This window comes from Lissotriton vulgaris, chromosome 12, assembly GCF_964263255.1.
Source record: "Lissotriton vulgaris chromosome 12, aLisVul1.2, whole genome shotgun sequence".
NCBI classification, from domain to species: Eukaryota; Metazoa; Chordata; class Amphibia; order Caudata; family Salamandridae; genus Lissotriton; species Lissotriton vulgaris.
This window is the reverse complement of record NC_141700.1, coordinates 548601084-548618499: the sequence shown is the minus strand read 5'-3', so window position 1 is coordinate 548618499 and position 17416 is coordinate 548601084. Positions and strand designations below refer to the sequence as shown.

Below are 17416 nucleotides of genomic sequence, written 5' to 3'. Positions count from 1 at the left end.
ATCTGGTAGAGACATAGTCTAGCCGCTGGTTGCTTAATGCCCCGCCCATCCTCCCCTCCCTCGAATGACCTAGAGGTCTGGTCTCTGTGTTTTCAGTTCACTTACCCACTGATTGACTGACTGTTGGCGTGGAAGTGGTCCTCCATTTTTCCTTATTCTGCTTCTGTGGTGGTGGGGTCCTCCAGATCCTCTGGTCTGGTCTCAGTAACCATATATGGAGTCCTCTTCCACCCTTATCTCTTGGTATATGGCCAAGGCAGTTCCACCCTTTCCTCCTGGTATAAGGTTAAGGGAGTAGGAGGTGCTTTTCTTGTGTCATGCTACTCTGCGCTCAGTTCTACATGACTTGTGCTTCATTTACCATTTGGCCTTTTCCTCCAGGATCTTCTCTGGTATTATCATACCCTTTTTCCCCTTTTTTTGTTTGTTGATGTAAAGATGTTTTCCTCTTTTTTACCACACTGTTTTCGCAGCCAGTTTCTATGTGTCTCCGCGTTCCGCACTGAAAGTTTCACAGAAGAAGCTGGCCTCAGCGAGTCGGGGGGAACTTATTGGCTCCACTCACGTCATATCCGGAGCCGATGTGTACGGAGCCATGCGGCACCGCTCCCCTGCGCAAAGAGGTAATGCTGAGATAAATTTCCGGATCCATTCTGAAGAATTCACAAGTTAAGGAATCTGCGGCTAGACTATGTCTCTACCAGATACTTCGTTACTGAAGGTAAGTAACTTGTTCTTTACAGTCGATGCACAACATACAGCACACATGCCTCGAACAGATTATGTTACTTACCCTGTAAGCATCTGTTCTTGGCATGTAGTGCTGCAGATTCACATGCGCCCTCCCTCCTCCTCAGAATCCTGTGTGGGTCTCATTTTATTTATAATAATTCTTATTAATTGCATGGACATCACATTACTAATAATTACTAATACATATTACAATTCCTTTCTCACCGAATTGTTCGAGGCATTGTGATAATGTTATGTGAAGCCAGATGTGTAAACAGAAGTTTCAGAGATATTAATCCAACATTGTTAAACCTGCTAATATGTGCAAAAGGTCACTGCAATAATGTTTTTGTGAAAAGTTGGACAATGTAAGAAAATATGCAGCTATGTTACATGAGCTAACTCGTGCACATAGCACCCACTCCTCATACTAAGGGTCAATATAAAATGCTTTGTAAAGAGGCATTCAAACTAAAAAGGTCTAACACAGCTTTCAGAATCATCTAAAAGCAAGCTTCCCATTAAAATATTCATGAAAAGTCATTATACTGTTTGAGATCCCAAGCACTCAGAAAAATGGTGCCAAGAAGAGCAGAAAAAGTATTGTTTTGATTAGTGTTGTTTAAAAACAGGCCAAGTAGTTCCCACCACACGGAAAAGCCAATGGTTTGTGTTCCAAGTGATAGTCACAACATTACTGTTGCTGGCAGACACCATTCCCAGAAGGACACCTCGAAGCAGGTTTATGGAGTAAAGTGTTTCCATCTAGTCAAGTCAAGTCAAGTCAAAGAATTTATATAGCGCACTACATACCCAGAGGGTCTCAAGGCGCTAAGGGAGGGGAGGATGGTTACTTGTCAAATATCCACGTTTTAAGTTGCTTTCTGAATGCTAGGTGGTTCTGGGTAAGGCGAAGGTAAGTGGGGAGTGAGTTCCATGTTTTAGCTGCCAGGTATGAAAAGGATCTTCCACCCATGGTGGTCTTGTTGATGCGGGGTACAGTGGCGAGGGCTTGGCTGGAAGAACGTAGTTGGCGGGAGGGGGTGTAGAAGGACAGTCGTGAGTTGAGGCATTCTGCTCCGATGTCGTAGAGTGATTTGTGTGCGTGGGTCAGCAGTCTGAAAGTGATCCTCTTATCGACGGGCAGCCAGTGGAGGTCTTTCAGGTGGCCAGAGATGTGTTCGTTACGCGGGATGTCTAATATGATCCTGGCTGAGGCGTTTTGGATTCGTTGGAGTTTCTTCTGGATTTTAGCGGTAGTACCTGCGTAGAGGGTGTTTCCGTAGTCCAGTCGGCTCGTAACCAGAGCATGGGTGACTGTTTTTCTGGTTTCGGTGGGGATCCAGCGAAATGTTTTTTTGAGCATGCGAAGAATGTTGAAGCAGGATGAGGATACGGCGCTGACTTGTCTGTTCATTGAAAGTGAAGAATCCAGGATAACGCCTAGGTTCCGTGCGTGGTCTGTCGGGATGGGTGCTTTTCCAAGGGCTTCCGGCCACCAAGAGTCGTCCCATGCAGAGGGGGATGTACCTAAGAGGAGGACTTCTGTTTTATCTGAGTTCAGTTTCAGACGGCTGTGTTTCATCCATTCGGCAACTTCTTTCATTCCTTCGTGTAGGTTGGTTTTGGCGGTGCTGGGGTCATTGGTGAGAGAGAGGATCAGTTGAGTGTCATCCGCGTAGGAGATGATGTTGAGATTGTGTTGGCGAGCGATGGCCGCAAGGGGGCTCATGTATACTTTGAAGAGGGTGGGACTGAGTGAGGATCCTTGTGGTACGCCACAGATGACTTCAGTGGCCTCGGACTTGAATGGTGGAAGGCGGACTCTCTGGGTTCTTCCGGTGAGGAACGAGGTGATCCATTCCAGTGCTTTTCCTTGGATTCCGATGTTTCTGAGGCGTTGTAAAAGGGTGCTGTGGCAGACTGTGTCGAAGGCTGCAGAGAGGTCGAGGAGGATGAGGGCGACTGTGTCTCCATTGTCCAGTAGAGTTCGAATGTCGTCTGTTGCTGCGATGAGGGCGGTCTCAGTGCTGTGTTTGGCTCGGAAGCCAGATTGTGAGGAGTCGAGGGATTTGTTGGCTTCGAGGAAAGCGGCGAGTTGGTTGTTGACAGCTTTCTCGATGACTTTGGCCGGGAAAGGAAGGAGCGATATGGGGCGGTAATTTTTGAGTTCGGTGGGGTCCGCTGTGGGTTTTTTCAGAAGGGCGGTGAGTTCAGCGTGTTTCCAGCTTTCCGGGAAGGTGGCGAAGTTGAAGGAGCAGTTGATGACGTCTCGGAGGTGCGGTGCTATGACGGAGTCTGCTTTGTTGAAGATGTGGTGAGGACATGGGTCTGTGGGGGATCCTGAGTGGATGGAGTTCATCAGGCGGATGGTGTCCTCAGTGGAGATTGGGTTCCAGTCGTTGAGGGTGTTCAAGGGGGGAGAATATTCAGCATATGGTTGGGTGGGTTGGTCTCCGGGTTGGTTGTCGAAGCTGTTGTGGATGTCTGCAATTTTGTTGTGGAAGAATAAAGCCAGGGAGTCGCAGAGGGCTTGAGAGGGGGTGATGTCGTTAGAGTTGGCCGAGGGGTTGGTAAATTCCTTGACGATGTTGAAAAGTTCCTTGCTGTTGTGGGCGTTGTTGTCTAGTCGATCCTTGAATGCCGTTTTCTTGGCCTTTCGGATTAGTTGGTGGTGTGTGCGGGTGGCGTTTTTGAAGGCGTCCTTGGTGCTAGTGGTTGGGTCTTTTTTCCAGGCCTTTTCAAGGGAGCGGCAGAGTTTCTTGGACTTCTTAAGATCATCGTTGAACCATGAGGCCTTCTTGCTGCCAGGTTTGCTATGACGTTTTTTCAGTGGTGCTAGGATGTCGGCGGTGTTGGATAACCATAGGGTGAAGTTGGCGGCGGCTTGGTCTGGGTTAGAAGAGTGGGCTGGGGTGTTTAGAAGGAGCGATGAGGAGATCTGTTCGATGGTGATTTTGTTCCAGTTTCTTTGCAGAGTTGGTTGGAGGTGGTTGGTGGGTTTCGGCTTGTTGTAGGTGAAGTGAACGCAGCTGTGGTCAGTCCAGAGGAGATCCGTAGTGTGGCTGAAGGAGACATGATTGCTGGAGGTGAAGATGGGGTCGAGTGTGTGACCTGCGATGTGGGTGGGGGAGGTGACCAGTTGTTTAAGTCCGAGGTTGGCGAGGTTGTCCAAGAGGGTGGTGGTGTTGCGGTCGTTGTTCTTTTCAAGGTGAAAGTTGAGGTCTCCCAGAAGGATGTAATCTTTGGAGGGGAGCGCGTGTGGAGTGATGAAGTCCGTGATGTCTTCACTGAATTTTGCGCGGGGTCCTGGTGGTCTGTAGAGGAGGGTGCCTCTGAGTGTGGCCTTGGGGTCGATGTGGATCTGGAAGTGAAGGTGTTCAGAGTTGGCGAGGTTGACATCAGAGCTGGTTGAGATGTGGATTCATTTTTTATGGACGATAGCGATTCCTCCTCCTGTGTGGCCGGTACGGTCCTTGCGTGTGATCTTATAATCTTCAGGGATGGCAATGGTGATGTCTGGGGCGGAGGAAGCGTTCATCCATGTTTCTGTTAGGAAGGCGACGTCTGGAGAGATGGTGTCTAGTAGATTCCATAGGTCAATGGCGTGTCTGTGGACCGATCGGGTGTTGAGAAGGATGCATTGTAGGTGGTTAGGGTCGGGAATCTGTGGTGTGGTCGTAGCGGAGATGTTATCGGTGCCGCTGAATTTGCAGGAGTAGCAAGAGAAAGGTCCATGGGTGTGTCCAGGAGCGGCTTGGACGCAGTTGGGGGCGCGACCGGGGTTAAGGGCTAGGAGGGTGGCGGCATCGTAGGAAATGCGGGAGGTCTGGGCAGCGCGAGGGGCAGGGGGTCTGGCGCTGGGCGCGGTCCAGGCGCGGACGGGCGTAGACGGGCTTACCTTTGGCGCACCTTCGGCGCGGCCGCAGCGCGTGGACGCTGCGCGTTGGAGCATTGGTCATTGAAAGGGATAGTTGAGGGGGCGGAGCGTGGGAGGGGCAGCAGGGAGGCGGGAGCGAGGTCGAAGGAGGGCTCGGGTCAACAGCTAAAATGGCAGCAACAACAACAACAAACGCGGCAATGCAGGGCGAGAGGGGGCACTGGCAATGGGGGCAAAGGGGCGCTTTGAGGGCCAGGAATAGTATGGGTACTACCGCAGTGTGAGCGAGTGCAAGCGTGGAGGGAAGCGCTAATTAGGAAGAGAATTCAGCCCAAGGAAATGACAAGTTAAATGCAAGCCGGCAAAGCGCTATTTAAAATAAGTACACTCTAAGGCGCTTTTTACACGAACACAGTCTAGATATGAGCAAGTGGTCAGAGGTGCATTCAGATGAAGCGCAATCCCAATGTAAACACAATCAATGCAAACTACAGTGCAGTAAATAGTGTCTAGCGGTGCACGTAGTCAAGGCGCTAAGAGAAAGCAAATAATCAATAATGTGCAGGGATTAGGTTAGAAGAGCGCGCGAGCGGATCACAATGCAATTAGAGAGCTGAACGATACCAGGGTAGTCAGGAGGAGGATGCGAGGGGAGCGACCACCCGTCAGGACGGCAAGAAGTTTCCACGGCAGCTGCCGAGGGTAGTACTACATCCTGTAAGTGTTCCACAGAGCCGGTATCCATTTCACTAGGAGCCAATGCACTCCAGGGTGGCTCGAAGAATGCATTCATCAGGGATGTATGGCGTTACAACGCATACTTTTACCACGCATGCCTTTACAACGCGGTATTTACAACGAAAACCTTTACAACGCATAGTTCTTTGAGGTGCTGGATAGGGAATAGTTTAATTTACTATTCCAACTCCAGTCCCCATGGACACTAGGGAAGGTGTTGGATAGTAAATTAAACGTATTCCCTATCCTAGAGCGCCCCCCAGTGCAATGCGTTGTAATGGTTTGCGTTGTAAAAGTTGCGTCGTAAAGGCATTGCGTTGTAAAAGTTGCGTCGTAAAGGATGTTTCCCATTCATCAGCAATGGAATACGCAGGGGACAACTACCCATGGGCTTTTAAGGAGTTCATCAGTACCTCAATGTCCAATGGCGCAACCAATTGTGATCCGAAACATAAATCCAATACGCATTCATGGCAGCGGAATACAAGTTATACGCAGTGAAGCCAAACAAGCCTGAACGCCAAGAACCAGTGCTCCGGCAGTTCTTGAACCCAAGATGTTCCAAAGCAGTGTGTCATGTGCTCACATCATTGCAGCACAGCTAGTGCTGTCTCCAGTCCAGATTGAACGGGGACGTCTATTGCAGAGTAGAAAAGTTAAGATTAAAATTCCTGTCACAAGTAGCAGGACAAGCAGAAGACCCCCAAAAACGCTTCCCAACATGCTGTGTATGAACAATGGTATAACACTGAAAATTGTCTGAAAGGTGCTAACCAGACAACAGCCAATACATGTAACAAAGTGTGCTATTTCCTTCGTATCCGACATATTAAAGATACAGTGGACCAGCTTCCCAAAATGTAGTGGGAAGTTCGAATGAAGTAGCTTCTGTATCTCGGACGAGGACCTTGCAATCTGGAGCTCAAACATCTCTCTGACTGATGTTAAGGCCACTTCTTTTTTTAAAAAGCATAGCTTTCAGTTTGCTCTGAGTACCAAAGCAAATTTTGGAAACCTTTAGCAAAGGCCATAACGATGCCTCCTTAACTGTGCGGGCAGGTAGAAACAGTACTTGTGTGCACCAAGTAACTATGGAATTAACCGTCACCAGATAAGCGATGCCTGGTTCCATTCCTTAGCAGCCTTGATCGTTCAGCATCTAGTAACTTTTATTAGAAAGCAGCCTGAAAACAGGTTGGATCATGGCAGCCGTAGAACCCTTCATATAACGACAAGTTTGCAACAGAACCGTTACAAGCCCCATGAAGTGAAATGATTTGCAGACTAGGGACCTGCTTAAAGCATTGTCACAGTATGTACCGCTAAGAAAGACTTCTACTTCCCCGTTCCTGCATCTAAACCTGAATGGTAATTCCCGGTATTCATTCACATAACCTTCGCCTAGCACTTCATATCTGCTGACTTGGTGCTATTGTAGACAATATTGAAATTGGAAAGTCATGATCGGTAGGGTAATGTAACCATGGATTATCCAGTCTGTGGATGGCACCGCAGCCACGGTGAAGGGTAATTGATCTAATTTTTCATTGTGCAACACGGTATACTTTGGATCTCTTTGTTATCAATATCTGTCTTTCAGTCAGGTCATATCCAGAAAACAGATTAGTGCTGTTGAAGTAACGCCACAGCACGTGGCCTGAATGTAATGTTGACGCGTCCAGTTTAATAATACAATGGACCATAGTTGTGATTGCCCATGCTCTGAAATAGACCTATCCTCCTTTATTATATCAATTGCAGAAGATACTATGTTGCCCAGTGAATATTTCCTGGAGGATAGTGTGGTCATACCATTGTCAACCACCACCAAAACCTTTTCTAAACCTACTGTATCTATCTGGCGCAGTCCCTCATAAACTTCCTGTTTTAGAAACTTTCCACAGCTCGTCATATATTGTATACAAGAAATGCATTTGACATGGGTTCCGGGGGCCTAACAAGAAATCCCTTTGATCCATGCCACTAGAAAGAAGGGACAAGTGTTGTTTCACCTGAGAAAGTGTTGAGGATTTTAGCCAATCAACGCACAACTTCCCAACACTATATGATGGCACCACCCGAGTGTTCTGATTGTACATATCGCTAGTCAGGCCTATTTGTTTTAAACCCTTCGTCATTGCCCAATAATCTAGTCTGAGACCCATTAGTGTCCAAAGGCCAAACCAACCATCTCTTCCTATCAGGCTTTGATGAATTGTATGAACCATTTTGTATCATGGCATCTAGTGTATCCTCACTATATTGTGTGAAATGCTGCCAGTTCTCAAAACATGAGAATTCGGGAATATGAGGTGTGTTCAGATACTTCATTTTGTGAATTCCAATTTAGGAAGTTTGTTTCAGTCAGGAAAATTATTTGATGTGTTATTACGCATGCTCTAAATATGGCCTCAGTTCTCTGAACCTGCCAATCTTTTGTCTCCCTAAACAGATTTTGTCTAATGTGTCTTTCCAAAAGTCGTAACCCTGTACAGACTGCTAGGAAAGAAAACAAATAGAGTAAATCAGCTTGCTTTTTGTCATCATATTTTTCTTTGCAGGAGTTTCATGCAAGCCTAGAATAATAAAAGTGTCAAAACCATAAAAATAAGCAAACTTCCATGCAAATGTTTTGGAACTACCTTTTGGTGGTATGGGACATTGTTTACATTGGGTGAAATTATAAACAGCACCTGGGATACTTGCTTTGTGTAAAAAGAAAATGGTGACCATAATGTTGATAACAGAGCATATCACAGTAATTAGATTTACCGTCATACAATTCATCAGAAGAAAACACAGTTGACTGCTCTAGATGTTCCAGCATGTTAATGTATTGTATCAATGCCCCAATCATCTAAGAAAGTATTAGAGGTGATGATATCATTTAAGGATTTTTTTTTAAAAAATGTGTATTTTTCAAAGTTCAGTAGGACCATACACATCATACGATACCCTGTACCTCACTATTCCTTCTGGAAATGGAACTGTTTTAATGTTCACCAGGGAAAGGTCCATTTGTTCATGGTGTGATGATGCATGTGGTTTCAATACCAGGTTCACAAGTTGTACTGCAGAGCCTTCTGGTAGATAATGTCCTTTCAGAAGCAGGACAAACACAGTCACCAAACCAATCCAGAGGACCAGAAATAGTAATCTGATTGTAATTCAGAGCTGTAACCAAGGTGATACAAAGTATGTCTTTTTATGCCAAAGATCGAGAGCACCCACTTGTAGCTTGAAAGGTAGAGGCGGCTGCGTTGGCATCTCAGGTTCAGTTGAATCTGATGAGAAGTCGTCATAGTTCACGAAGTAGCCAGACATCGTCTGGTCTATTTTTGGCAGCTCAGCAAGTTTTGAAGAGCTGGGAGATGAATCACTATGTGACATATTCATGTAGATGACAAGTTTTTTTAATTGAAATGTGTTACTGTAGTAGTTGGCTGTACAGTTGTAGTTGTTTCAAAGGGAAGGAAAAATACTTCATTGTGGTTTGCTGTTTCTCGTTGGAGAATGGAATCTTCTTTAGTTATTAAAGTTTCCATCTGAACTTCCTGTACGGTAGCGAGAGGAGTGCGGTAGCTACCCAGGAACCCAGTGGCCTACTGTTGAGAATCTGCCACATAGTGTGGTTTGATCAGATCGATGGAGGCAAACCTTTTGTCTCAGAGACCAGCAAGGGGTTGAAGAAGTACAGCTTTGGTACCTTTAACAACCAAGACAGGTACAGGTGCTCTGTAAGATGGCCCAAATTCTTTATTGTCCACAATTTTCTCCCTGAACAGATCCCAAGTTTTCGGGAGGCAGCTGGGTCTTGCCGGTACAACCTTCACTTCTCTAGTAGCGGCGCGTTTTATTTGGACTTTTCTTTGTGTGTTCAGAATTTATTTAGTTCCTGCAAACCAGCCAAACTTTCATTGATGTCAAACAGTGTGTCTGCCACCACTGTGCTGACAACATCAAGATCTGCCCCCCCCCATTCTCACTCCAAACAGGATTTCATATTGAGCATGACTACCCAGGGATTATCATGGCATGTTATTGAGTGCCCTCTGGACCCCATATAGGTGATGGACCCAACTGAGACCTGAACCTAGTACCCTTGCTTTTAAGGATTGCTTTAAGTCCCGGTTTTTCCTCTCAACTATTGAATTTCCCTCAGATGGTAGGGGGAGGAGTACCACAAGGTCACACCCAAACTTCCCATGACTTCTTTGTAAGATCGAGAGCTAAACTCCTGAAGGGAACTAGAGTATCGTGAGGTTCCTGCGCGGAATCTATGCTCATTCATTGTATAGATGACATTTTACAAATGCTAGACCAAAATGAATCTGGCCCCCTGATTTTCCTTGACCTATCATCTGCCTTTGACGCTGTTAATGGCGACAAACTACTATCTATTCTAGAACACAGGATGGGCCATTCAGGGCCAGTACTGCAATGGTTTCCTTCTTTCCTCCACAACACATCCCAAAGAGTCAATGTGAATCAATCCCTCTCTCAGACCTCTACAGTAACCATGGGTGTTCCACATGGGTCCGCCCTTTTACCCATACTCTTAATTTTTTGGGGGGGAACCACTAGCAAATGCTTTGAACTTGTGAACATTATTTTTCATTTGTATGCAGATGACACTACACTACATCAGAAAATCACCTCCCCAGAAGACTTCATTTCACTCAACTCTACCCTGATGAGCACGCAAAACTGGCTTGCTGAAACACCTACAAAACGGAATTCCTCCTCATCGCTCTGCCTAATCACACTCCCAAGATCAACCTCTGGAAGAAAAATCTTACAGCCTTCAACTGCTCTCCCCACATTATTGAGTCACTGAAATGCCTTGGAATTACACTAGACGTGCACTTGAACATGAAGAATCATATCCGCAATGTAACCAAGGGAGCTAAATAGCAGATGAGTATACGAAGGAATCTCAAACCATTCCTCCCACAGGAAGACTTTAAGCTGGTGGTGCAACCACTTGTACTACCAAAGCTAGACTATGATAACTCCAAGCTTTGTGGTCTTCCCAAACATAACTTGGCCCCGCTAAGAGCTTCCATTAAGGCTGCAGCCTGATTGATTATTGGTAGAAAAAAAATACAATCACATATCTCCAGCCCTAAAAACCCTAAACTGGCTGCCATACAAAGCAAGAATACATCTAAATATTGCCTGTATGACTCACAAAGCCCTACATTTCAAGACCCCCATTTATCTGGCTCAAAAGCTAGAATTATCAGGGGGTTGCAAACTATCACAAAGTCCAAGTTCACTGCTTCTGAAACCACAGATCTTCCACAAAAAGAAAACGAGATTCAGAACCTTCTCCCGAAGATTTGGAACTCTCTTCCACAGGAAGTCCGTTGAATCTCATCCACCGCTTCTTTCAAATAGGAAGTGAAAAAAATACTTATGAACAAGTTTCTGCACTAAAGGGCCTCGGTTCTACTGCTTACTTTCCTGCCCTCTCTTCTGATGCCCTGATTGATTACTACATTGTTGTACACCTGGGAATTCCAGCATTAGCATGCTATACACATTTATGTAACAAATGTTCTTTTCCCTCTATTGTAGCCTTCCTATCCTAAATGTGAAGCTCTCTGATACCTGCTTGGGTCATGTTCGCACTATACAAAACTGTTTGAATAAAATAATAATTTGTATCAGTATCCTGATGCCTTTCAGGCTTTCTAATGTCATAATGATTTCTAAAATTGGATTTCTTTTCAGTGGTCTCCTGTTGAGGAGACCCTCCCCGTGATTGTGTTTTGTTTTAATTCTTTTTGTTTATTGTACCAGTTCTTCTTTGAAGAATCAGGTGTTTGCTTAGAGTTACCTCTTGCCATGCCCAAACCTTCCATTTTAATACATAAAAGGCACTCCTAAGGTAGGCCCTGAACAGCCCCAATAACAGGGTGCAGTGTATTTAAAAAGTTGGACATGTACTTTTACGCCTGGTAGTGAAAAAACATTACATCAGTTTGAGCTACTGCAAGACCTATCTCTCCCAGAGGTTAACATTTGGATTAATATATTCTGTTTTATAAATGTTATTTCCAATTGGGAAAAGATAGATATTTTGAGTTTGGTATCTTTTGACTCACAATTATTATTATTATTATTATTAATTTACTTGTAAAGCAACCGAATCACCCCCTAAGGGGTTATCTCCGCACTGTGGGGCGTGCAGCAGTCAGAGCTGGCCCGATACAAATACTTTAGAAGAGCCCAGTCTTAAGAAGATTTCTAAATGACAGATATTCAGGGCATTTCCAGAGATGAATCAGGAGCTGATTCCATTAGTAGGGAGCTAAGTAGAAAAAAGCTTTCCCACCCATGCGAGATTTCTTGAAATGGGGATTGAGGAGCAAAGATTTCTCTCTTGATCAGAGGGGTCTAGTTGTATGATATTGGATGAGTTTTCCAGCTAAATAACCAGGTCCTTCGTCATTTAACGCTTTGTGCACAATACATCGTGTCTTGAATCTAATCTGCTTGCGTATCAGTAGCCAATGCAGATGTTGTAGGCGGGGGAGAGAGGCTGTTCCGGCTGGAGAGTTCTTGACAAGAAGAGCGTCTGTATTTTGGACTACCTGAAGTCTGTTTAGTGAAGACTCACATGCCGCAATCAAGAGGGCTTTGCAGTAAACCAGGCAGCCTATCATCAGTGATGTAATAAGTGTTTTGCGCATGGCGAGGAGAAGGAAAGGGAATACCTTGTGCAAGAGGCTTAACACATGAAAGCAGGAACCTACTGTAGTGGTAAATTGATCTTTCATTGTCAGTTTCTAGTCTATACGTATGCCCAGGTTCTTGACTACTGACTTGGGGACAGGGGCAGCGCCTAATTTGGGTGGCCACCACTCTGAGGACCGGAGCAGAGGGGCGTCCCTGAAAAGCATGATCTCAGTTTTCCCAGCATTCAACTGTAGAAAATTGTGAGTCATCCAAGCAGCAATTGTTGTCATACCTTCTGAAAAAGAGGCCTGTGTATTCTTAGAGTTTTTATCGAATGACAGTAGACGCTGGGTGTCATCAGCATATGTAATCAGGGTAAAGCCAAGCTTCCGGAGTAGCTTTGCCAGCGGAGCCACATAAATATTAAATAAAGTGGGCATGAGACACGATCTCTGAGGCACTCCTTCAGTAAGTTCCATATTTCACGAGCGGAAGGAGACAAGAATAATGGTCTGTGTTCAGTGGGTAATATGTAATGGGAAATTTAAAATCGCAACTCATGGTAAAGCTAGATTTTATGTTGCAAGTCTGAATATGCCACTTTTAGAAAGTTAGCTTTTTCTTACTTTAACCATTGTGTGGCTCTGCCTGTCTCTGAATACAAGTGTGGGGTGGGTGACAGCTGGGCTTTGTACTTTCCCTCTAGACAGCCAAACATAAGGGGAGGTTAGGTGTGCCTGATGGACCATCAACATCCTGATGGGCGATCAACATCCTGATGGGCCATCAACATCCTGATGGGCCATTAACCTCCTGATGGCGCATTCTGGGCAGGACGGGAGGGAGGAGCTGACACTTGCACCTGAATGGGCTGTGCCTTTCCGCATTCAAAGTGGTGCATACCCCCCTGTAGTGAGTCTGGGGCAGGGGCAGGAAGGACAGGAACCTTGTGCCCCTCAAAGGCCTCACTTTGAAGTCCCCCCAACTTAAGTACTGGCCTCCTGACACCACTAACTCAGTACCCTTCTGGATGCAGAAGGGATGCTGTGCTGATGAAAGTACTGTCACTCTGCTGGACTTTTGCTTTGCTGTGCCTGCCCCGCTGCCTGTTGCCCTTCTTGGCCAAGAGTCAAAAGGGTTGAACCTGCAGCTCTACATCCCCAGAACCAAAGTGACTCCAATGGCTTGCTGGCTTGAAAGCTGTGCTGAAGTCTCAAGGAAATCAAAAACTTTCACCAACCCTGTTATAACCTCCGGACTCTGCCAGTTGTGAGTCCTGCCCTGGCAAGTTGTGCCAATCCAGTCCTGAGCCCTTGGGAGTGGGTTTTCTGCTAAATCCACGCATTGACGTAATTGGGCCAGTCGGATCCGACGCATCTCCTTCAGCGCCGATGCATCTCCTGCTTCAAGGACATCGCCTTTCCCAGTGCGCACATATGCTCACTGCATCAGGTCTTCGACATTGCAGCATTCTCCATTGAAAGGAACTTTTTCAGCGGGACAATGTTGGTTCCTGTATCCAACCCGTGCTCCATCGCGGTCGGCCTGAAGTTTCAGATTTGACCTGGTCAAGTGTGACCAAATAGTCCCTGTGGCACTTTATGTTTCTAAGCACTATATTTCAAGATATTCTTTAAAAATTCATAATTCAGTTTCTGCTTTTTGGATGTTTGCCATTTTGGTCTTGTTTTGTTTATTAAATTAAGCTCTATTGTTCTAACTTGGCGTGGATTATTTTTGTGTGATGTTTTCATTGTTTTCAGTGTTGCACAAATACTTTACACATTGCCTCTTAAGTTAAGCCTTGATGCTCTGGGTCAAGCTACCACAGGGTGAGTACAGGTTAATTTAGGGTGTGTATCTGACTTCCCCTGACTAGAATTGTGGTTCCTGCTTGGACAGGGTGCATACCTCTGTGACCCGCAAACCCAGTTTCTAATAGGTAAGAATTGGAGATCAAGCAAAAGTTGTATTGCACATGTAATAAGCACATTTGAGGCAGCTTACATAGATTGTTGTAGAGAAATGGGTAATCTGTGAAAAGGTTTATATGTTCAGAATGAGCAACCATATTCACCTTACTCTTTCAAACCTTAAGTACAAACTATGGGGCCGATTCACAGAACTAATCTGAGATAAAATCCTAAACTTACTACTTTTGGTATTCACAGAAGGCATTTAGCAGTAGTAAAGTTGGGACTCCTAAATTTACTACAACTGAACTTAGGCAAAATCCTAACTTTACGACTTTCAGTATCTACAAAAGGCATTTAGTAGTAGTAGAGTTAGGAGTCCTAACTTTCCTACTACTAAATGCCTTATGTGAATACCAAAATGAGTAAGTTTAGGATTGTATCTCAGATTAGTTCTGTGAATCGGCCCCTATGTGCATATGTAACTTAATTTTCTGTCCAGCGACCAGTATAGGTTACAGTTTGTATTAAGTTCTCAATGATTGAAATGAAGGAGAATTAGTGATTTGTGATTTCAGTTTCTGTTTGGTTTAAAGTCTGAAGTAGTTTGTATTGATGCTTTAAAAATCATGTATGTTGTCAGAACTATTGTTTATGTATGGTATGTTTCTGATGTGTAATATAAACATCAAATAAATAATTATTTTTTGAAATCACAACGTGACAATAATTTGTATTGAGCTTTATGCAAGTCACAAGGAAGCAAAGTTACTTGAAATATATTTTTGTCTCTGTAAGCAATAAGTAATCAGTTGATATGACTGCCAGGCTCACTCCGCAAGTTTCTCTCTTTCTCTACCTCTCGCTCTTCCTCTCTCTGTAAACAATCTTAGAACAATAAATTCGAGTCTGTAATGATATGCAAATTGCAGTAAAACAGGATTTTTTTAAGCCCACTGCCACTTGTTATACAGTGACTGCACGCATTTGTGGTGTTGAAGTGCATATACATTGATATTTGTTTTATTTTTTATAAAAAAAAGATGGTCAGCAGGGGCTAGAAGCATGAACCATCATCTTCACCCGCCTTTACCAACTACAATATGGCTTTCAGGCATTGGCTCTGTTTGTACACCAGATGACCCAGACAATGGCAGCACTGATTGTTCTGCTGCTTATGTCTGCCATAGCTCCTACTCAGTTCATTGTGGAACTCTTATAACCGTCTGGGCCACCTCATCAGAGCCACCAGCCCTTGGCTCCTTATCCCTGACCACTCCACTCAAACTGCCAGTTGAAATCTAGTCTGCATGGACACACCCTGCATGCAGAAGTGGACCAGCACACTGTTATTTGAGGCAGGAGTTCAGATTCACCTGCTCAGAACCTCAGTCTTGGTTCCACAAAGGTCTTTTCATGATGATATCTGTACTTAGTAATCTGAAGAAAAGAATATCACAAGCACTTGTTAAATAATATTAGTATAATTGTATTATCACATAGCTCATCATCAATATCTCGATAATAATGTTCGCTCTTCATTCTTTATCAATACTCAAAGGCAGAGTCATGGAAAAGAGACAACAATTAAATTGGGTCTGTGAAAACTATAAGGGGATGTGGAACACAATTTTTGGGAAGCTTGATCGGGGTTAGTTTACATCCAGTGAACATAATACTATGAGTCAACATAAAGCTCAAATAAACGGAATCCATCAAACATCCTGTCATTATTTTCGAGTCTGGAAGAGACCATCTGCAAGCAAACTAATTAAACACACTCCTCAATCCATGTGTTCTTCAAGGGTTTTCTGGTTCACCTCCAATTTTTTAAAGATTTCCTCTTGTACCATTGGAAAGCACCTTCAAAACTTTCAAGACTCTAATTCCAGAAACCAGTTAGGTAACTAGTATGATCCATAATATGTACATTCATCTCATGTACATTTTTGCCTGCCAGAAATGATCTAAACCCAATGGATTATATCTCTGTTTGATCTAAGATGAGCCAATATATGGAAAATTCCATTTTGGCTTATCGAGCAAGCTTTAGAAATGGTTTTTCGATGAAGCAAGCACAGACACTAACTTTTTTAGAAATATCGATGCAAATGAACTTTCCATTATTGTTGAATTCTCTGATAAATCTACATAGGAGCAAAACAGAAATCGACTTTGGTAAACTTTTCACAGATGTTTCTAGTACAAGGTTTACACAAATGCATGTTTTTGCCTGTACTGAATCACGTGATTTAATATCAGAGGGAAAGTGAGATGAAGAATTGGAAAGGATCAGGTTGATCAAATGTAATACAATGTAAAATATAAGGCTATTAGAAGACGGTATAAGGATTTTAAAATGAGTGAGAACATAACATCAAAGACCAATATTTCAATTATTTTGGAAACAAAGAATATATAACCTTGGAATAATGAAGTCTAATCTATACTGAAATTGTAAGAAAAGTAAAGGCATGTTTGGAAACTTTTTAGGAGTTCGGCCAAAAATTACTGTTTTTGGAAATTATATGGGAAGTTTTAAGTTGTTATCAGTAGCAGAGGTTTAACATATTTTGTGTTTAGTTATTCTGGACTTCTGCATCCATGTCGGCTTTCATATCATCTAATGATTGCAGAAGTAAGATCACATACGAATGCTGGCTTAAAGATCTAAAATGGCTTAAAGATGTGGCAGTTATGAGCTCCCTTTCTGCATCATTCCATCACTCTTTTATAGGGTTATGGGATACTGTATGTAATGGCAGAATATACAAGCATTGAAACATCTGTAATGTCTTATTTGGTTAACATATGTTCAGGTTTTATGGGGAATTAAAGAATTCTGCCCTATAAACTAAATCCTCTATATTGTTTGTGCCCACCGGTGATTCTAGCTCATATTGACATCTATATAACGTGTTCTGTAATTCATTCATATACTAACATTGCTTTCTGTCCATAGGGCTATTGAGATGTGCAACGGATCTATGGTCCACATGGATCTCCCAGCATCAAAGTTCCTGAGCACCATACCTGGTGCTGGAGCAGACGTGGAGCGGGTCAGCACAGGCACTAAATATGCGCTGGAACTCTGGCTTGACACTTTATCACAAAACAAATGTCCTTGAGTGCCTCCAAGTACCATTCATTTGCATCTTTTTACATTAGTTTTAAGAGCTGGTGCTGGTGGAAAAGGTGAAATCTACATGGCATAGTAGCAACTACTGTGTTGTTTCATGGCTGGTTCTAATGTTATTTCCTAGATGTATGCACCTTTAACAATAAAAAGTGAGCAGCTCTGAGCTTAGTGTTTTTTCAGTATTCTACCATGAGCCTGTATTGGCCCATCTCAAGATGATATGCGAGGCCTTCTCCCAAGACAGTCAACTGCAGCACCAATTTCGGATTCAGTATCGAGTGGCAGCAGTGATTCAGAACCTATGAAGTGATTGCCTTCTGAGTCATTTTA

At 43.9% G+C, this 17416-nt stretch overlaps 1 protein-coding gene across 2 annotated transcripts in view; it reads left to right on the top strand.

Moving 5' to 3' along the window:
- Window positions 1-17416, top strand: part of NUDT17 (nudix hydrolase 17) — a 373515-nt gene that overhangs the window by 269751 nt on the left and 86348 nt on the right. The window contains exon 8 of one of the 2 annotated variants that reach the window (XM_086945357.1): window positions 16910-17249. The exons of the other annotated variant lie outside the window; for it this stretch is intronic. Coding sequence (XP_086801483.1) covers window positions 16910-17075 — 166 coding nt within the window. The 3' untranslated portion in view covers window positions 17076-17249. Of the gene's footprint in view, window positions 1-16909; window positions 17250-17416 lie in introns of those variants that run through there. 2 annotated transcript variants of the gene reach the window in all.